At 43.4% G+C, this 22,227-nt stretch overlaps 1 protein-coding gene across 1 annotated transcript; it reads right to left on the minus strand.

Moving 5' to 3' along the window:
- Window positions 1-71: 71 nt before the first annotated feature.
- On the minus strand, window positions 72-20,645 carry LOC139642982 (follistatin-related protein 1-like). The gene is made up of 11 exons (XM_071518084.1): window positions 20,529-20,645; window positions 20,316-20,372; window positions 9,037-9,138; window positions 8,591-8,720; window positions 7,842-7,874; window positions 7,369-7,499; window positions 5,797-5,915; window positions 5,244-5,356; window positions 4,234-4,344; window positions 4,034-4,128; window positions 72-2,142 (listed from the first exon to the last, which is right to left on the minus strand). Exons 1-11 carry the CDS (start codon window positions 20,529-20,531, stop codon window positions 2,101-2,103), a joined length of 936 nt encoding a protein of 311 aa, XP_071374185.1. The 5' UTR covers window positions 20,532-20,645; the 3' UTR covers window positions 72-2,100.
- Between the last annotated feature and the right edge of the window lie 1,582 nt (window positions 20,646-22,227).

A 22,227-nucleotide genomic window follows, 5' to 3' on the forward strand; every position in this document is an offset into this window, starting at 1 on the left:
TGGCCCCCCAACACACACACACACACTCACGCTCGCACACACACACAGACAAAATTACAAAACTGTTTTGTAGTTTATCATGGGGTTTATTGGCATACATACATATTCCTTACAGTCTCTGCACTTTCAGTGGAATATAAAAGATTTAGCTTGAACCTAGTTATGCAAGACTCACACAAACATTTTACAAGGATTGAGTCACAAAGCACTAGTTTACTGCTAAACTTCTGCAAAGCACACTCATTCTTGCTATATCACATGTGGTATAGTACGTGCAGGCAAAGGCAGAGAGACCTACACTCACCCAGCACTTTATTAGGAACACCATACTAATACTGGGTAGGTATCAGCTTTCAGCTCAGTGTCAACCGACTACCAAAGTGACATCCACCTTAAGGTTGGACGTGTGGCATTCTGAGATGCTTTTCTGCTCACCTCAGTTGTAAAGAGGTTATTGGAGTTACTGTAGCCTTTCTGTCAGCTCCAACCAGTCTGGCTATTCTCCTCTGACCTCTATCATCAACAAGGTGTTTCCGTCCGCAGAACCGCCGCTCACTGGATGTTTTTTGTTTTTCACACCATTCTGTGTAAACTCTAGAGACTGTTGTGCGTGAAAATCCCAGGAGATCAGCAGTTTCAGAAATACTTAAACCAGCCCGTCTGGCACCAACAACCATGCCACAGTCAAAGTCACTGAGATCACATTTTTTCCCCATTCTGATGTTTGATGTGAACATGAACTGAAGCTGCTGACCTGTATCTGCATGATCTTATGCATTGCACTGCTGCCACATGATTGTCTGATTGGATAATTGCATGAATAAGCAGGTGTACAGGTGTTCCTAATAAAGTGCTCGGTGAGTGTATATTGTTTGCAGGTCTAAGGCACTCATTTTTCTCGTCAATTCTCCAAATTTAGACACGGGATTTAACAAATAAACACGACAGACAAAACCAAACTACTCTCAATATCACACACGAATAGCACACACACACACACGCACGCACACACACACACACACACACACACCCACACTGAGTTTTTAAGCACCCAGCTATTGATGCATCTAAGCTACTTTAGCTGACAGTGAGGCTAGTCCTTCTGTTAGAGTGATTTTGAAAGCACAGGTATAGTGTTGTTGCTGGGTCCAGAGTAATGTTTTACCTGGAGGGGTTTGTACATCATTCAAACATTCTCATCAACAGGCTTTGGTTTCAGTTCTCTCCATCCTATATTCAGATCAGGTCTCACCTGGGTGCAGTGGTATTACTCAACACTGACAGGCTGGACCACTACGTCTTTGAGTCGCATTACTTTTGCTCAAAAACAGTTGTAAGACACAGACTAAGTGACAGAAATGTTTAAATTAAAAGCACCAGAGAGACTGACTGAGTATAACATGGGAGCAATGTGATTTCCGTCTCAAGCAAATAACATACTGTACATAAAAGCAAACATTTTTGCAGCAAAAATAATGATTGCATTAGCTGTAAGATACAAACTAATTTTGGGCTGGTGATAAACTAAAGCCTAACAAAACTAGACTAGAGAGAGAGAAGTGCATCGGTCAAGTAGTAGCCTGTTGTGGCAGTTCTGAAAGCCAACCAAATCAAAATCAATAGTAGTTTTACTCTCCTGTCCCACTGGCCTGAACACCTGTTCAACCAACATGCTAAGTGTAAAACCTATGAGGGTGTGGAGAAACATCATGCTGTACCAGGTGTCAAGCAGTCGATTTTCTCTTTACTCTTCTCCTACAGTGACTTTCGTTTTCCAAAACAGTGACCACTTGACATTTTCTTTCTCATAGTAACTGTAAAAATATAAGGATTGTAGTAAAAATTGCCCCATTCCTAGTGTAGGGGTCCAGTAATACAATCAAACAACATGACAGTACTGAACACAAGTGAATCTTATAATACTTTGATAGCCCCTGAATCTAACAAACATCAGCACAAACACATAAACAATGTAAAAAAGGTATAATAATTAACATATGAGAGAAACATGATAAGTCAATTTAGTAACGACACAGGGCCACAAGGTAAATCAAGTATGGAGGAAGGGTGATGGCGTCCTCTCCTTCATTGCTTCCTTATTTAGGCCTCCTTTGTGCTGGTCTTCATCTTCTCAACTGTTTCCTGTATTTAAAAGAATGAAAAAGTGTTGAGAGGAAAATATGAGATATAGTGTATTGTATAGCATACAAAATAAATGAAGATGCAAATCTATGTCAGTATAAGTGACTATTTATTTCTGAATTTTGACATTCTTGAAAGTGCACATCATTTGAATTCTTTCCCGTTTGGAAGCAGCATTCTATTTTAAAGCAAGGTCTTCATGGCTGAATTCAGAGTTTATCAAAAGGCACAGCACCTGTACCCACAGGGCTACATTTGTTTTTGTTTACAATGGCATTATAAGCTGTCCTACTGGAGTGCAGAGTACATGACCTCGCTGACTCAGCCATGGCCTCAAGCCAGAGCCCCAGTGCTACCTCATGAGCTTCGTGCACGTATATGCACACATAAGCAAACATGCACGCACAAGGACACGCCACAAAATACTTAGTCACTCTTTGCTGCACAAGATCAGCGAAATGCTTTATTGAGATTGAGACAAAGCACTTTCTCTCACTCCCTCCAAACTGGCAACTTCATCTTAAGACAATTGCTTGCATCAGCCTTGGTCTGCCTGAAGAGGTTCTACATCTGTCCTGTTGGCCTGTTTGAGAGGTTGTAGGACTTCATTCTCTGTCTGGAGAGGTTCTAGAACTGCATTGAAAGTCTGGAGAGGTTTTAGAACTGTTTTGGCTGTCTGGTGAGGTTCATGAATGGCCCTGTTTGTCTGGAGTGGTTCTAGAATTATATTGACTGTCTGGTGAGGTTCTAGTACTGTATTTACTGTCTGAAGAGTTTCTAGAACTGTATTGACTGTCTGTTCGTGTTCTAGTACTGTATTGTCTCTCTGGCGAGGTTCTAGAACTGTATTTACTGTCTGCAGAGGTTCTGGAACTGTGTGGAGAAGTTCTGAGGTTGTTACTTTGCTGGTCCAGCTCTATAAACCATAAGCACAACTATTATCTTAATGGAAAATATTTGGCTCATTTCCTTCATCTGCAATTTACTTCACACCATCCATAGGCCATTTTGTAGTTTGGTTGTTCTAATTTAGGGGTAACATTTCACATCTTTTGATTCAGCATTTCCCTTTTCAAGCCAGGGGCCATAAAGCTGCCAGTACTCTGGCTCACTGAGCAGAGCTAGCTTGGTATACAAGACAGGTCAAATAAAAGTTTACAGCAACCAATTTCATTTTGAACTACATTGTTCTGGCTGAGCAGTTTGATTCAAATACTCCTTTACCAGGAACTCGCTGTAAGTAATCAAAGTTATTTCCTGAAGAGGACGGGGAAACTAAAAGCAGACACCTCTAAATTCACAGAATCAATTATGGCTTCTAACTGATGAGTATGCCAGAGTGATATTTCATGGAGAATATATTTATTGAGCCCAAGAATCTTATACATACAGTATATTATTGTGTCAATGCTCATTTTCATTTATATGAAAAATATCATACAATTATATTTACGTATCTTCACAGATACAAAACATATGATACAAAAAATATAGGACTGTTTCTTGAGATTTGGAACAATATCAAAAACAAACAAACCAAAAAGAGAAAGGGAAATTAAAAGTAAAGAGACAGGTGACCTTTATCGTCCCCATAGCCTTCCCTATATTCCCAAGCCTTCCCCGTTCATATTTCATGGAGTTTCAAACCAAGTGGGACCCTGTGAGCAGTGGACAGTAATGCAGCTTTGATGTACAATTTTATTTTTTTGACTTTGCGATGTGATGTAAAAACAAGTTTTGGTAATATTTCTGTTACCATGGAGATATTCTGGAACTGTTCTTTCTGTCCGGGGAAGTTCTAGAACTATTAGGTCTGTCCATGGTTCTAGATTCATGTGCAGTTTAAGGGGTTTTCTGATTGCAATGACCGTTGACTCTGAGCAAGACTGACCTGGTGCTTGTTGAGCTCAGCCACACGGCGGTTCCACTCCTCCTCAGTCATCTCTGCCCCAGCATCTGCTGACTCATCCACAACGGCTGTCTTGTCTGGGCAGATAGATAGACAACATGAACAGGTGTAGTTTGTTTTGAGATGTTTGAGTTCACTAAAAGCAAAAACAGAATAACGTTCATCCTGAGTATTTCCCTTACCAGTGCAGGTCATAGCAGTGCACACCCAGTTGCCGCATGCACAAACACAGCGGTTGCACTCCACCTGGGTCTCTGCCCCATCCTCATATGTCTCATCCTCCAAGGCACACTCTGCAGAAAGGCACACACACAATCACATACACACACACACACACACACACAATCACATACACACACACACACACACACACACGCACACACACACACAGGGCGTGAAAGACCATTCAAGAAAAGATCATAGATTATGATTTCAGAAACAGCCAAATGCACAACTAAGAGACATTTTAACTTACTGTATATTTGCAGGGTTTCCACATATTATTCTATGATTTGCCATGACTATTTCATGACATACAGTTGAATTTCCATGACCAAGATTTGTCAGCGTTTTTATGTTCAAATGCTACATTATTTATTCCATTGCTGATTTTAATGTCACGGGGCTTGATTTGGCTAGCTACAACTATCACATGGGACATAAGCAAATTGGTTATTTGGATTATTAATCAAAACTGACCAAATCTACAAACAGCCAAATCAAGCTTGATGTTAAATACTTGAGTGATTGCAAAAAAGATGATGAAAAGAAAAATAATTTGTGTGTGTGTGTGTGTGTGTGTGTGAGTGTGTATGTGTCCTTGAGTCTGGTGAAGCACCAGGGTTCAGTGTTCCAGAGGGAATGTTAGTTTTCCTTGTAACAGAGCCATGGCTCCTCTTCCTGTGAACTTTCCCCCAGATATAACCACATCAACTGACCCATGTGGACAGCACAGAATCAGTCTGATGTCTGGTGTGTATAACTGATCAGAAATAAGTAACAATTTGAGGCAGTTTTGACAAATGGGACAAAATCAATGTGGATAACATAAGAGGCTGTAATGAATCAAAGTATGATGAAAATATTATCCTGTTCATAATTGTGGGCAAAATGGCCCTTTGTAGCATACTAGATCACAGCCTGGTGATGATTTTATGTTACTGAACATGAGCGTAAGGTATCTTGAGCTCACTCTTCTCTGGTGGATTGAAGCCAGGCTTCAGGCAGTTGAGGAACTCATCGAAGCTCAGCTTCCAGTCAGCATTCTCATCAGAGAGCTCAATGAGAGCATCAACACACAGGCTCCTGGGAACACACACACACACACAGACACCCACACACACACACACACACACACACACACAGGGGTAAAATATTGGCTGTTATATAAAAGCAAGGGAACATTGCGGAAAAAAGAAGCCCACTCTAGAAATGCAATCCATTTAGAGGGTTTTATCCCATACAGCACAGGTGTTTATGTCAGCACAGGCTCCCACAGGAGGCCGTTTACTCTGGCCCAGATAGGGTTCAATGACTGACTGTGCAGAACTTAAAATAGCAGTACAGCATATGGATATGGATATTTACACACTCTGTGGGGCTACATGTAGGCTTGTGTGTACCGAAGTTGCCATAGAAGGAAATGTTCACATAGTTTGAAGGGAAGTGAAACAGTTACACAAGAAAAACAAGAAAGCAAATACAGAGGTGCGCACACACACACACACACACACACACACACTGACCTCAGCAGCTTGTTGCTCTCCTGGTCTGCGTAGGACTGCATGTCCACAGCCGAGTCATTGTGCTGGATGAATTTGAGCAGCTCCGAGGAGTCCAGCTGGGAGTCACCATTGTCATAATTCTGCAGAAACAAGGACAGGCATGGGAGGGGCAGTTAGGCCTCGTTTCACCTCGCCTGATAAAACAGTAGGCAATGAACAGTAAGACTAATCTTCTATAGTGAACTTTGAGACTGTCTGATGAGGTAACCGCAAGTGGCCATCAGTCAGTTGCTAACATACCTCAGTTTGGCACATATCTGATGACCACCCTCCCATCCCAACCCCTTCACACACATACCACGTTCTCTGTGATATCTTATCAATACAGCTGAGAATTCCCTGGGTGTAGGGTATACCCTCCCTCCTAGATTACCACTTTACATGTTTTCCTCTATCTTTAGCCCTGTGTGTCATGGTCAGTGCTTACTCAGCATTGTGCATCACAATTAGATGTACACCGCAAGGAGCTCAGACTTTTTTTTAAAAATCGGTTTGTGTGTGTGCGTGCGCATGCATGTACTGTATGCATGTCTCTGTGAGAGAAATCAGTGGGTTTGCTGATTGACAAGTCAGTTCAGCCTGCCAGTAAATAAGCAATCAATGCGACCAAAAATGTTTAGTAGGCATGAGAAAGAGATTTGAATACCACGGTTTGGTATGGGCACCTCAATTTTTGGCCCTGTGTGCAACCATTGTTGTTTTTTTAATATTTTAAATGGTGGTGTAGCAGAATTAAAATTGAATGGCACTGAATTGTTTTCACTTTTTAAGTATACATCTGTAAATAATGTGAATGTGAATCAGCATCTATCAACAGTACAATGATAAAGAGAGACACTATAACCCTGCCAGTAAAGGGGATTGGGGGGTTTGGATGCAGAGAGCTGTTGCTTGGTAACCTATAGGCTCTGTAATCCTCTCCCTGAAGGGAGCCGTAGTAACGGCCTGAACCGGTGCGACAGCAGAGGTGGAGGAGCTTTCTGCCGATCAAAGACCCCATTATATGACTGTGTGGTGTGCATGTGGAAGACAGAAGTACTCTAAGAGATTCATGAGATACCATAAAAAGACAATGAAATGAATACTCATTACTCACAATTTACACACACACATTATTTGGAATGGGGAGGACCACGCATATAAATAATGTGGATCAAACAAATTGTTTGAAGAACCATCTGCTCTTCTCCTTTAAGGTATTCCCCATCAGCCAACAGGAGAGTGGCAGGGGGCCTTCTCTACAGGAGAGGGGCCTTCATTATACTGAATTATAACTGTCAGCTGACATGCCTGAAAAGTCTGTCACATGAATAATCAAACACAGTCAGAGGCAGCTTTGAGGATTTGGGGGGTGGAAGGGGACAGAGGGGCTGTGCAAGGTGCACACACAGAGGTTCTGTTAGTGCTGCACGCTGTCAACCTATGTGGTGTAGAAAACTGTGACATTTGGTAGAAGATGGAGAATGTTGAAGGAGCAATGCCAAGAGCAGTAGTAGAGATCAGGGTTCATGGATCTTCTCTCTCAGTGCCCACCTTGAAGTATCTGAGCAGGATGTCAGAAAAGTTGGATCCCTTGACAAACCAGCCATCTGGGACCACCTCAGTCTGCAGCCACTGGATCACACGACTCCTCAGCTCGTTGCGGTCCGCAACATAGCACACCACTGTAAAGGAGTTGGTACATTTAGGTCAACAACATTAATAAATAATCACAAAGCATAAAAATCTATCTGCTATTTTGAAGTTATCTTGCCAGCTGTTTCAGGGTTGACCCCTGTCCTTGTGCATGCGTCAGTATTTCCAAGCTCACTATGTCCTTTCCAATAGACCATAAACTGCAGCTAATGCACACTCACACACACATGCATGCACATGCATGCATGCATTTAAACACTTGTGCATACATACATACACACACACGCGCGCTCGCACACACACACACACACACACACACACACACACACACACACACACACACACACACACACACACACACACTCACTCACCTGGGCTGGCAGCTGCCTGCTCTGTTTTCTTCTCTAAAGGTGACAAAAAAGAGAAAGGATTTATGAGGCAAGGAATTAATGAGTTAATCACTTCAACACTTTTGACTTGTGTTCAAATTAATTGAGCTCAACATTGCTGTCACAGAGTACTTGGCCAAAGGTCTGAACCAGAGGATAACAGAATGACATAACTATGGTCCCTGACTACCTTTTTTCCACAAGTCAGATCAATGTTCAGGCCAGCCAAGGCATAAAGACAGCAAGAAATCACCAACCGCGAGCAGTGAAAGTTCACTTGAGATAATATGCACTAATATTAGATGCATTAATAAATAAGCCAAGGCCAGGAATGAAATAGTAATAGCAGATTGGCTGAGATCAGTGATGTAAGGATAGCCATATATGGTCGGCTTTCAACCGGGTCACCCCAGTTAACTGAAAGCAAGAGGAAGAGGAGAGAGAGAGAGAGAGAGAGAAGACTGGCGATATAATTGTGACCTTGGTGTGTCATATCAGCTCAAAGAATATAGTTCAGAGATCACATATTGATCAGTCAAATTAATAATCTACGGTCAGTACACACAGCTGCTCCTGACCAGCTCAGATTCTAGATAATTAAATCAATTCTGGTCCTAACCAGACTAAGTGAGGTCTAGTGTTCTGGAATTGTAAATGTGAGGGTGGCTATTTATTCATTTATTTATTTGTTTTCAGTCTTGTCATGTGGTGCTGTGTACCGCGACTCCCACCCTGGCAGTGTCCGTCATGGGCCACCTGGATCTTCAAGCCAGTCAGACAGGCATCTCTATGGAGCTCACAGTGATTCCTGTAGGTTTTCCCATTGCTGCCACACACTGATCTCTTGTGGGGCTTACAGCTCTGGAAAGAAAGCGAGACAGTGAGAGAAATAGAGATAAGAAATCTATGAAAAAATAATAATAACAATCTAAGAATAATCTCAGAAACTCTGCAATCCCTTCTTTTAACTTTGCCTAGTTAGCATAAGTATTTTATGAATATTTTTTGTGTTGAGCTCTGGAAAGAGAGAGCAAGAGAGTGTGGGGGAAAGAACTGAAAATAGGGGAAAACTACATTTTACATTTTAAAAGTCATTGTATTTTATTTTCTTCCATTCCTTGATGAATGTCACTGCTGGGTCTCAAAGAAGCTGCAGAGCCACATACACACCACTCACCTCTATACACAGACAGCTGGGCTCCCCCTTCTCGGTGACAGCACACTCTCTGCCTGCCCCGCAGAACACGTTGGCGCACACTTTGCTCTTGCTCTGGACCTCCTGAGAGAGAGGAAACACACATCATTGGCACTGTGGGCTTCACACACATGGTGGCGCTGTTGCACTGTTGCCCATTAGAGAGCGTTGCAACATACTAATAGACACACACACACACACACACACACACACAAACACAATTGTGGTGTGAGATCCACATAAATGTCATACTTTCACATAAAACTATATCTGACCTAACTTTGACCCACTAGCACAGACCCTGAGGGAAAGTTTCCCTTTCACTGCCTTGACAATGTAATTTTTTCTCCCTGAGGAGACCCAAAGTAAAGGCTCTCTATTTCTGACACCCCACTTCCCTTTCTCCTGTTTTTATCTCTGATCCCCATCGCCCATTTTATCTCTTAGTGTCTCTTAGTGTTTGTCAAGGTTTCTGGAGAACCACTTATGTTTGCCACAAGTTACCATGCCAACTATGGTCAGACTCCGCTCAAGAGGTGACAGGTTTTTAACAGTACTAGACTTTGAGGCGAATTGAAACAGCGGAGCCAGCCTCAGGAAATGGCTTCAGCCTAGATAAAACAAGACAGTATGGCAGAATAAAACATCTGGAAATGTTAAATGACAACAGTCTGTGTTTGAAACATTCTTTCTGTGTGTGTGTGTGTGTGTGTGTGTGTGTGTGTGCGTGTGTGCGCACGGAACAAAGAAAGGGGAGACAGAATGAGCACTGTACAGGCGGGCAGGAGATGACTTCACGCGAACAAAACAAAAACATCTGCTTAACAATCCTCAGCTTAATTCCAATATCTCTCTCTCGCTTTTCTCTCGGTACAACTTTCTTTTCCTTTACATTCAGTCCCTGTCTCTCTTTTTCTCTCTCACTGTCACCTCCATCCCTTTGTGTCTTTGTCTCTCGCTGTGTTAGTCTGTTGTAGACCAAGGCTGGTGGACTTGCCAAACTGAGTTCACATGAGCTGCAAACCAACCAATCACAAACTGCCAAGCGGAGCTGCAAGAGCTGCTTTATGACCCTCATTACCTCCTCCTTTCCCTGACTGTGTGTGTATATGTGTGTGTGTGTGTGTGTGTGTGTGTGTGTATGTGTGTGTGTGTGTGTGTGTGTGCTGTACAGGGTGTTTCCACATCTGGAGTCTGAGCTGTGTTTTCCTTTGGGCCCATTCCCATGCTCTGTGAAATCTTTACTCCTCCCTCTCTTGCTAGACTCCCCTCCTCCCTAAGCCCCTGTTTCCTGTATGTGCGAGACAGAATGTTGGCGTACTGTATGTGTGTGCACGTGAGCTGGCTGCCGAGCTGGCTGATGTGTGTGTGTGTGTGTGTTTGCGTGTGTGTGTGTGTGTGTGTGTGTGTTTGCGTGTCAGGGATTGGAATGTAGGTTAAAATGAAGGTGGGTTCTTGTCTGGTTCAAGACACTAATGACTGGATAACTTGCCATGGGGCGGGGGGGTCACATGAGAGATTTACACTGTAGAAGCCTTAACCCTTAACTGGTAGAGAGGGAGAGAGAGAGAGGGAGAGAGAGAGAGAGATAGGGAGGGTGATTCTGTAGCGAATACGAGGTTAGGCTTTCTGTTTATTCCTATGCATGATTCAGACACATACACACACGCATACACACGCACTCCAAAGTTGAGGTCATGGGGTAGCTTCAAAGCAATCCCTGAGGCCTTGAGTGGGATGGACTATTCAGCCTGTTAGACACAGATGGGCCAAAGGGAGCGGGTGAGAAAGCTATAGCCTGTTGAAACCTGTAGAAACCTCCAATAAGCACTTGAATAATGGATGGGCTTCTTAGCTGAATCTAGTATATACATCTCTCTCTCTCGCTCTGTCTTTCTCTCTCTCTCCAAATAGAACCAAGAGAGGATCCCTGACATTTAGCTAATGGATTCAGAGGCACCGGTCCTTGTTTCACCTGATTCAAATGGGGTGTTGCTATGGTGATAGCAAGTACAGGCTCCTGTACTGGTTAGATCACAGAGCTGTCAATCACAGGGAGCAAATGGAATTGAGGCCCATTATGAGATCAGAGCGGAACATGTTGCTCAGAACAGCCTGAATGTATGTTCACACACACACACATAGACACACACACGCGCATGCACGCACACAAACGTGCACACACACCATTGACTGTAGAAAGTAATGGACAAAGTGACTGTGATGTCACCCCAGTTGCCCACATGCCTTATATGGTCATAAATCAATCCTGCGTGTAGCCCGGAGGTAGTGTCATTGTCAAGATTGCAAATATCTTCCTAATAGCACTTTTTTTTTTAATAGCCATATAAAAGGAGAATTAAAGAAGGAGAATTCAAGAAAATGAAATAAGCTACTCAGACTATAACTTGTAGAACAAACTGACTTAATATATGTCACATGGAATATGGGCAATGGTCATCGATATATTTTGAGGTGGGTGTTTCAAGCTGTTATGCAAGCAGCCAGTAGAGAGCAATCTCCCAGGACATGGGCGTCGGATTCAAAAACCAAGGCCAGTTTTAGCCCTTTAGCACACACACACACGCTCACACACACACACGCCGGCATGCACAAACACACAATAAGGAGTAGGTGTCCTACTAAAATGAATTGTAGTCAACAAATGCGAACTCATTTCCCATCTCTCCCATCTGAACCAATCACAGCAGCCAGACCTGTCTGTGTTAAGTGATTGGTGAATCATAACAGCCTAAGCAGAGCCCATCACACAAGGCCTGTCAGTCTGAATAAGATTAGTGATTTGCTTGTGACTGTTCATTGATTGGCTAATTAACATTCAAGGGAGCTTTACACTTACATACATATCATACATATATATTACATATATCCCTTTTTCCCCCTCTCCCTTCCTTTTCTCTCCCTATCCCTCTTTCCTCTCCATTTGACTGGAAGCTAAAATTATTTTTAAGAAGATTAAAAGATTTAAGGATGTTTTCTCCCAACTCCTGCACATGACTTTCATCTTTCAGTCTCTGTGCCTCTCAATTCACGTCCACTATATTTTAATCTCTCCCCTGCTGTAATTCTCTCCATCTTGTCATTTTATTCCCTGTGCCATGCCCTTTTATGGCTGCAGGAGATGTCCCAGTGAACTGAGACCAGACTTGCAGAGCTGCCAGGAAGCCAGAGGAGGAAAGGAGAGAGCGAGGAGAGGAAAAATATGAGGAGGAAGCTATGAAGAGAGTCAAACTAATAGGAACAGGGAGATGGTGGAGGTAGGAGGGGAGGGAGGAGGGTTGAAGTCAATTTCTCTCCTGCCAGAGGTTGATTGGCCCCATGCTGAAGCAGATTGGAGTTAAAGGGCAGTGCATTCTCGCTTCCGTTTCCCCCCAAAAATGCCTCTTTCATTTTCCTCTGTTGATAAGAGCTCGGTCAGTGTAACAGCAGCAGGGCTATATCTGTCACCCACCAACAAATAAAAACACATTCGAATCTCTATCCCTCTCTCTGCCCTTCTGCCTCTGCCTCTCTCACACTCACACACACACACACACACACACACACACACACACACACACACACACACACACACACTGCACACTAGGTGGTGTGTTGTGCAGTAAACGGGGTATGTATGAGTAACAGAGCCTGTCCACCTGCATAAGTGCATGCTTTGTGGCTGTGTGTTAGTGTATGCGCCCGCATATCAGTGATGCTCCATTGATTCAGCAGGCCAATCAATGCTGCTGAGGGTGTCACGTAACAACCATCATGGGTCCATTCCCACAATGCATCACACCACTCATTAGCATAGAGAACATTGATTTAGTGATAAACAAACAACCTGACATCAACAAACAACCTATCACCGTAGGCAATGCCTACGGTGATATTCAGTGAAAGGGAAGTTACCTGAAAAACATAATGTATTACATACTGAATATAACCTTTTAATTAATTTAATAAGCTATATAACAATATGGCATTTTGTGGAGAGGGGGAGGTTACATTACAAATTATATTTAGTCTCACAAACACTCAAAATGTGTTGGTCATCCATCAGTTTAGTAACGCAGAGGAAACTTCTAAGAAAATGTTTCCTCTTTCCACTCAGGTAATTCAAAGTCCTGTGTGTGTGTTTCCATAATGAAAAGATTACATTAGGTGACATTTTGGAATAGTGAAAGAGAAAGCCCCAGGACAATGGAAATAGAAAAAAGAATAACGTTGTTTCACCTTTGCAAGATGATATAAGCTCCAACACTCCAACACACACAATGTGATTAACATCCCCATGTTTTCCAAAAAGATTTGCCTGTGCCATATCTGTATGGACGCTTGTCACCTTTGGGGTATTAATATACTTAATATTACTAGGGAAAAAATACTGTAAAAGTAATGTCTTCTTTTTTGAGAAAAATAAAAGGTAACTTATTACAATAATTGAAAAAGTGGTGTGTTCCTTTAAATGATAAAAGCTCTCCACTTCAACACATTACTCAGCCATTTGGCAACTGTTCCCCCAAACATTAGTTTACCCCAAACGTAGTGACTCATTAAAGAAATATTATTCCAGAACTCATAGGGAGTAATGATTTATGTCCAGCACTGGTAATACAGGCACTGGCACATGAGGCAGTCAATTAAAGATCGCCATTAAAGCTGCCAACTGTGGTTTGTATGCATCAATCTGCCTCCATCTAGAGAAGCTTCTAATATCTCTGCGACTACAGCATAGTGTAACTTACAATGAGAAATTTAAAATCACCAGACATTTGTAGATTTCATATTTAATACAGAATGGTATATCTTACTGCATACTTAACAATCAGAAAACACTAATAAGCATTAACTCATGTGTCGGTCCACAGTACATGTCTGAACATCCTTTGATTTTCAAGAGGCAGCTGTGTGTATGAAACATCACATGACTAAAAATGGATCACTAACATTCTTTTTTGTTACCAAGGATAATGCCATCTCCTCTACATTATGTACTTTTGCCGCCTCACCAGAGAGACACTCGGACTGACAGATGGACAGACAAATGAACACACAGCAGGGCGACTTCACACTCACCGCCTCAAAAATGCAACCCTGTGCCTTACAATCATGTTTCCAATTACAGTGAGATTCAGTAATGGAAGGGGGAAAAAAGAGAGGAGAGCAGTGAGGGGAGAGAGAGAGAGACAGAGAGAGAAAGAGAGAGAAAGAGAGAGAGAGAGACAAACTGAGGAGAATGAGAAAGTAGGGGGGAACATTCCTTAGCTATGTTGTGCCTCAGCTGGGGTCCGACAGGGTTTGTCTTGAGCCAAAATCTCATCAGTATCTAGGTCAGAGAGGTGCCCGGCTGCTCTCCCCCTCTTTGTCTCTCCTGTTTCCCGCTCTTCCCCCTGTTGTCTTTCCAGCTCTAGGCCTGGCTATGATTGTCCAACACTACTCAGCTCCCTGAGACGTGGACTCAGGCCAGGAGGGAGAGAGGGGGACAGGGAGGGCTCAAACCAAACAAGCGTCTGTCTCCTTTTGCCCATAATGACCCCTCTCTCTCTCTCTCACTTCTCTTCCCAACAGCGCCGGCCCTAACCAGGCCAGAGTGGGCAAGAAGAGAAGTGGGGCACAGCTAGAAAGAGGAATGAGTACCACTCTTAAACCACGCACAATAACTGTGAACCAGTTTCCTGCTTTGAGGAATTTGTGCAAGCGTATAGCTCATTCCAAAGCACAGGGGACTAACTTCATAGAGAATGACTATCATTGGCAGATCCTGTTTCTAGTCATTAAAGAAAAATGTAACATTAGCCCTTAATAATGCAAGTGCCACCATTCTCAAACCACTAGCATCTTTTTTTCCTTTCAGAATCTGTATCTTCATACATATCAGATCAGGTTTAGTCTCAGTTCTTCTGTACTTTTCAGTCTCTTGAGCTTAGACTTAAAGCCCCAGCTGAGCAGGCAGTGGAGAAGTTCGGAAATGACTTTTACATGTACAAACCCCAAAATGACAGACTCGACTGACATGCTCTATCAGAGTTCCCTTTGAGCTGAAGTGCCTGGTTAATATTCCATACATTTATATTGCATTGAGATGATAGCAGAATTGGCGGAATGTGTCCTTGGTATAATGAGGCCAAAGTGAGGCTGATATGAGTCCATGTTATAAAGATATGAGCTCTTTGTAAAAACTCTACGGGTGGTCGGGCTACAACTGGAGCACTCTCAGGGGGGGCAGGTTGGAGATTAAGCCTGCAGAAACAAAGGAGCCTGGGTAACGACTAGTCTGCATTGATCTGCCTGTTATTTTTCTCAGTGTTTTTTATTCAGCGTGAAAGGAATGCTTCAGCGGATGGGATGATGTCACTCTGATCCGAAGCCTCTAATTCTACACCCACAAGCCCCGTGTTCAACGGCTGAAATTCAATAACCAGAATGCAAATTAGACCCTGTCCTGACAGAGAGAATAAGGAAAGAAAGAAAGAAAGAAAGAAAGAGAGAGAATAAGAAACAGACACACACAGCATGCGTGTGTGATAGAGAGAGAGAGAGAGAGAGAGAGAGAGAGAGAGAGAGAGAGAGAGAGAGAGAGAGAGAGAGAGACTAAGAAAGGCAGGAAATAAGTCACGGTCTGGGCAGAGCCACATCTGCTAGCAGTTAAAACGTCACCAGAGAAAATAAAATCCTATAAACACGGCTCCACCCCCGTCCTCCTCTCCCCTGTGGACCCTGTTGTCGCACCGTCCCCTGTCCCCACCACCTGACCCAGATCAATCCCATATAGAGGAGCTGTCCTGCCTGTTCTATCCGTCTCCTCGAGTGTCCTCTACTTTACATTGCTCTCTCGCCATCCATCCATTATCCTCCTCTATTCATAAAGTATTGATTTTGTCATCTCTTTCGACTTAGCATCAGCTCTTTGTGCTCTAGATGTTCGCCTCTCTCCTTCTTGACCCGATAACCTCGCCTCATTTTCCTCTAATCCTTCTCCCTCTCTCTCCACTTTGCCCTGTTTTCTCCCTTTCTCCCTCCCCTCCTCTGTTCTGGGCACTATTCCAGTGCCGGGGAGGGAGGGAGGGCGGCCCAGGCCCAGGCCAGGGGAGCGAGTAGATTCCCTGCCCTAGTCTCCGCTCCTGCTTTGGGGCCAGTATGGGGGCTAATGGCTGGAACATGTTCGGAGAAGGAAACAGCCTGTTTACAGACCTCCTCTGTCTGCAGAATGTGTAGCATGTGCAGCCATCTTGGACTCTGCATTCTGTGAGCATGCCTGTGACCACAATGTTTATCAACTCAGCCAAATGAAGTTCCATGGGTGTATCGTCACAGTGACGATACACCCATGGAACTTCATTTGGGATACAGACCAAGCCTAGACTCTAATTTGGCACATTTGCTTCCTCTTTGCTCCCATTACAGAATCTTTTGTAACAGAGAGTCTGTTTGTGAGAGGTTTTATTCAACCGAGAACAAATATGCACAAAATAAACAATTAAAAATAAGCCAGGTGCAAATTTATGCACTCAGTAATCGAGTTCATAAATAGACCTCACTGTAACTACTGATGACATTGTCATATGATCAATTGTATAATTGTTCTACTTTGGATGTGGGCCTAGGACCAACTGGGTCACACAGGATGTTTCGCACTAGATCATTTTCTCATGACAGTGGCAGTATCACTTGTATCCATATGTTGATGAACAGATTAAACAGAACATTTTCCTATGGGACTTTTCGATAACAATGTAGCTCCTGAGATGACTCTGTGACACATTTGGATCACTTTGAACTGTGAAAGTAAAACAGAACATCCATGGAAATGAAACAAAATTTGTTATCACTGTATACTAATGGTGCTGATTCACTGCTTCTGGCTGTGAGTCAAAAAGAAGAAAACAATGGGAAATTATACCCTTTCTAACCTTTTGCCTTCAGACGCCACCTCTAAGCCCTCTTTTCACAAAGGAGTTCCTGAGATGAAACAGTCAGAGCAATGACACCTACAAAAAGCTTTTTGGAACCCCCTACTTTTGGTGTGTATGACTCTGTTACATATTCATTAACTCTGAGTCACAAACCCTTTGATACAAGTAGATTAAAATGCTTGTGTTTGTCATTTGTGCATATGTGTGTGTGTTGATTTGTGTATGTATGTGTGTTGTGCCTTTGAGTGCAGAGTGCCGGTAATGATAAGACACCAGTACAGCTGGTAAGCTAAATGAGGACTCCTTTTAAGCCTAGCCAAGAGTGAAGAGAACACACTACTGGGACATAAAACACAGTGCAGCCCCCTGTCTTTCTCTCTACCCCCTCACTCCATGACACCACACAGCCAAGTCTTACCTCACCCCAATCTCCCTCCTTCTAATTGCATGACTCTGGCTTAATCTCCCATCTGTTTTACATCACTTTATCTCTCCTCTCCTTCTCCCTTCCCCCCGGTCCCTGTGCAGGATCCATGACTGGATGTCGAGCTACAGTAATTAGAGCGGGCTGATACAGACAGAGGACACAGCGTCCCCTCATGCTCATGTTCTCTCCACCTGGGCAGATATTTTTAGCCCACCTTTGAATGAGACAGAACAGGCATCAACACGGCAACAGTGTGGTGCCTGAAAGGCAGCAGCTCTATCAGTGTCTACTAGTCAGCCCACCGCTACAGATCCAGGGGCTCAGCCAAGGAAGCAGCTCCCCTGCTGGGAATGTAACCTGCTAGGGTAACTGTACTCTTTAATCCGCTCAGACTCTTGGACTGCCAATTGAACTATGCAGGAGTGGAGAGCTTGTCTGATTGCCTGTTCAGCTGCTGGGTTCTGATTTCCTCCTGATGTCTATATTTTTCAGAGCCAGATCCAGCCGTGGTTCTAAACTAAATTATCCACTATGTCATTCCACCCCGCCACCATGGATAATGCAGGCTAACACAATAACGCTGCATGCCGTAAAAAAGGATATATAAACATTGCTCTCTGTGTTTATGTGCGTCTGCGTATGTGTATGTGTGTCCCCTGAGGCCACAAACTCTTGTGACTTTCACAATGCGCGCATCTCGACCGCCTTTGCATATCAAGCTCACAGCGCGTTTAAGTAAAACATCAACATCTTATTCACCAGATGCATATCTCTCGCCAGCCACCACAGAGAGTGTTTTTCCTGAGTCTCGACCCCAGCCCTGCCGCACTATCTCTGAGCCGCTTATCTCCAAACACTGCAATTTCTCGCCTCAGGAAGCACGCAGGCATTCTCCTTCATAATAAATCAGGAGCCAGTGTCCACAATTTAATAACCTACACTCATGCCAGAAAACAAACAAAAAACATAAAGCATCGACGTGGCCACGCGCACGCACCCACACACACACACACACACAGACAGAAACTTTCAAACACAGACAGACAACCGTTTTCATTAATCTCTCCAGCTATTTTATGCATATATTTGTCAGTGTATTATTCTCCTATCACCTCAACATAACCCAAATGTCACAGGCACCCCGTCTGCTCATCAGATCCCTTCCTGCTCCGACTCGCTGACCTCCTTTAAACAGCACACTGGTATGCCAGTTCAGGCCCTTCCCACGGCCAGTCAACAGGCCATACATTATCAGGGTAATTACCTTTGGAGAATAGATGCCTTTCTAATGCCTCCCCATTGACTTCATGGGTACACTCAACAGACTCTGCAGTGTGCTCTGTTTTCACCAAGCCATACCTCACAGATGAGAGAGGTCACGGATCCAATAAAAACGCAAACAATGGGACATTTTCCAGCAGGCAAAGGTGGGGACAGCACTGGAAGGTCGGGAGAAGGGAGGGGGGAGTAATGTTGTGGTGATAGAGACACTAATGGCCATCTGACTGAAGCCATCAAGATAGTGCGGGCGGCAGACAGTCGTTTTATCTTGTCTTTCACATTTCACGCAAGGGTTTGAAAAATTGATGCCCTAACTAAAGCTAGACTGAAGTGCGTTCGCTAAATTTAGGGACTCAATCCCCTGTTTATTCCCTCAGTCTCTGAACTGTTGTGCAGGTCAACAGAGAAGTCAACACAAAACCAGGTGTTCAACAGCTGCCTCCGGTGAGGTATGGCCCTTAGACACCACCTGGTGTGTGTGAGTGTGCATGTGTATGTGCATGTGCATGCATGTGTTTCCATTCCTTGGGTGGACAACAATGCACACACAGCCCTTTATAACTCTGTCACCTGGTCATCATTGTACAAGTCCTGAAACTTTATTTTCCTGGTGACTGTGTTTGTCACGAGGCGGTCATCCCCCTGCGCCATCAGCCAGCTAATCTAACATCACATTAGCCCTGTGTTTACTCAGTAGTTACACTACTTAGCACCACAGTGTGTGAGACCAATAAGGCGAGTGTTCTCACAACCCTTGAGTGCATTCACCTCCCCCCATGTACACAGACAAACACACACACTCAGACTGACCACCCAAATACTGCCCTTGTATGCCATTAAAGCAGCTGCCATTTGGTGGAGGCTTTTACTCCAAAGCATCTTACAGTACCATGAGTGCACTCATGTGGAGGGAATCGAACCCCCGGCATGCTAATTATGCTAATCTCTACCCAGTGTGTTATACACAAACATTCCCCTCCTTCCCCTGTCTTTGGCTTTCACAGCTGTCTGTCACTCCTGTGTGTCCACTTACTGCAGCCTTTCCTGTTAACTCCACTATTTTATGAAGAAGAGGTGTGTGTTTCTGTGTGTGTGTGTGGTCTAGCAGGATGCACATTGTGAATGTTTGTTCCATTTCAAAGAAAAAACACATAGGCATGCCTATCAAGTACCTTAGATATACAGTGATTTTGTACATTAAGGAATGAGAATGATGGCCCCATTAAAACAAACGGTCCCAGAGGCAGTTTAATTGAACTGTGGGGCTAATTGTCTCCATAATGAAGCCTCATAATGCGCAGGGTGCCTGGGATAATGTCATAATTGCTTTCCCCCTTGAAGATAAAGACCATATTGGCTCAACATAACCTTGAAAACCCAGTCGAAAATGGTGAATTTTCACCACAGAACAGCATTAGTACAAGACAGACTCCGACTTCTCCAGATGTGTTATAGTCTTTTTAAACAAAGCTGCCGTGCATTCCTCCACCCGGACAGTTTCGTACGGAGCGATTACCAATCGGTCATGGAGGTTTTTATACGGGCATAAAGATTTGTTACACGTTTGTTTTAAAAGCTTTAAACAATCATTTTAAAGGCGGAATAAAAATTAAAGCCGTGTGAACCAAACTTACCTCCGCGTTACAGAGCGCGACGGCCAGCACAAGGAGCACAGGGACACTTCGGAACATCTGGACACAAAAAAAAGAGAGCAAGTCAGGGTTGGGGGAAGGAAAAGATGATAGAAGTTAAACATTTACATCCATTTACTGAGGCATTCCTTATACGGCTAAGAAAACGTGTGGAATATCTTACTTTATCTGAGAAAAGATAAAAATTACTGTTACCATTTTGGAAAAGCTGCTCCGCTCGGTACGCTGCTGGGAGGAGGGAGCTGGATGTTTGTCGGTACAAAGGCGAACTGAAGGTCCGTGATTTCAGGAAATTTGAGGAGCGCTGAGGAATTCGTGCTCGTCAGTTTCTCCCCCCACCCCACCTTCTCCCCCCACCCCCTCCTCTCCCTTACTGACGTGGCCAATGAAAATGTCTGGAGCCCCTTGGAGGACGTTAACCGACAGAAAATTCACAACCGGAGTAGGAGGAACCGGGGAGGTTGTGTGTGTGTGTGTGTTTGTGTGTGTGTGTGTGTGTGGGGGGGGGGGGGGGGGGGGTACCCGGCGTGCCCGAAGACCCCCCCCCCCCTGACCCTCACCAACACCACCACCCCCCATACAGTCAATACACCAATGTCACAGTTTGCTTCCAGCTGTAAAACTGGTCCACTGCCACCACATCATCCACTCTGCCCGCACTGTCATTTAACACCCATCACATAAATGTGGGCTGCTTAAGGATTTATCTTTCCCGTAATAAAAAAAAAAAATTCAATTGTAATATTCCCACAGTATTCCTAAAGGAGTATGTCTGTGGTTCTCAATGGTGAAGTTTATAGTCATCTTATAGTAGGCCCACTTTATATATTATAGTACCCTATATATTCTATCTCCTGTGGTGCTTCCATCATATTCATGTAATATTCATTTGGTGACATTTCCTTCTAAAATGTATTGGATACTATAGTTCTGTTGCATAAGGATCAGTAAGTGAAAAGTGGATAAAATTAGACCTTAAAAATCCTAATACAGTTTAAGATTTGAGAGCAGCCATGATAAATTGACTAATATTAACCCTAATGTAGTTTTTTTCACACAACAGGCCTGAAAATGTTATGTTAATGTGAAAAGGTTTATGGTGATTAGACTTGTGGCTTCCAGCAAAGTTCTTATTGTTATTTCTTATTCTTCTATTTTTTCTGTGTTTTTTACACCTTGAAGAGATAATTCTTGTGGTATACGAGACCATTGAAGCTTCATGTGCCTTTCATGCAGTCTTCTTCCATAGCCTTATAGAGAGACTCCATCCCCTGCTGAAAGATTTATGTTTATGTTAAGTTCCTATGCTTTAAGTATTCCAGGATAACCAATCCCCACTGGTGTGTGCACTTCAGCTGAGAGTAATTAAATAGTGACTAGGAAGGGCAATCTTCACTGCCTCCCTCAGACACTGAACACCACTGCGCACTGAATTTTGAATAGAAATGAGAGGATGAATGAATTTCTCCCACTGTAAGTCATCAATTATATATGATTTTATCCCCTCTGAGGGAATCTACCTGTTTAAATAGATGCTGTGACTACCCTGTCCCTCAAGGCTCTTTGTGTATATATGTGTGTGTGTGTGTGTGTGTGTGTGTGTGTGTGTGTGTGTGCGCTAAGAGTGATTCTCATTCTGCCTGCATTGCTCTTCCACTGAAGTACAAAGACAACCCAAATGCACACGATAACAAGCATCGTCAAACAAGTATTCGCTTTTTATAGCTGCTTTGGTTTGTTTTACTTGGTTAATGGCCTCATGCACATTAGCAATTGTCTTATTTGTTTTCTATCATTTGCTATATTCTGTTTTTTCCCCCATTTTTCCTCGTGCATATCAGCATTCGTCATACTTGCTTTCTATTATTTTCTAGATTTTTTTCCACATTCTCCT

Source organism: Centroberyx affinis, unplaced genomic scaffold (genome assembly GCF_046629955.1).
Source record: "Centroberyx affinis isolate AG114_WGS23_722 - 3 ecotype Tasmania unplaced genomic scaffold, CSIRO-AGI_Caff_v1 ptg000550l_1, whole genome shotgun sequence".
NCBI lineage: Eukaryota > Metazoa > Chordata > Actinopteri > Beryciformes > Berycidae > Centroberyx > Centroberyx affinis.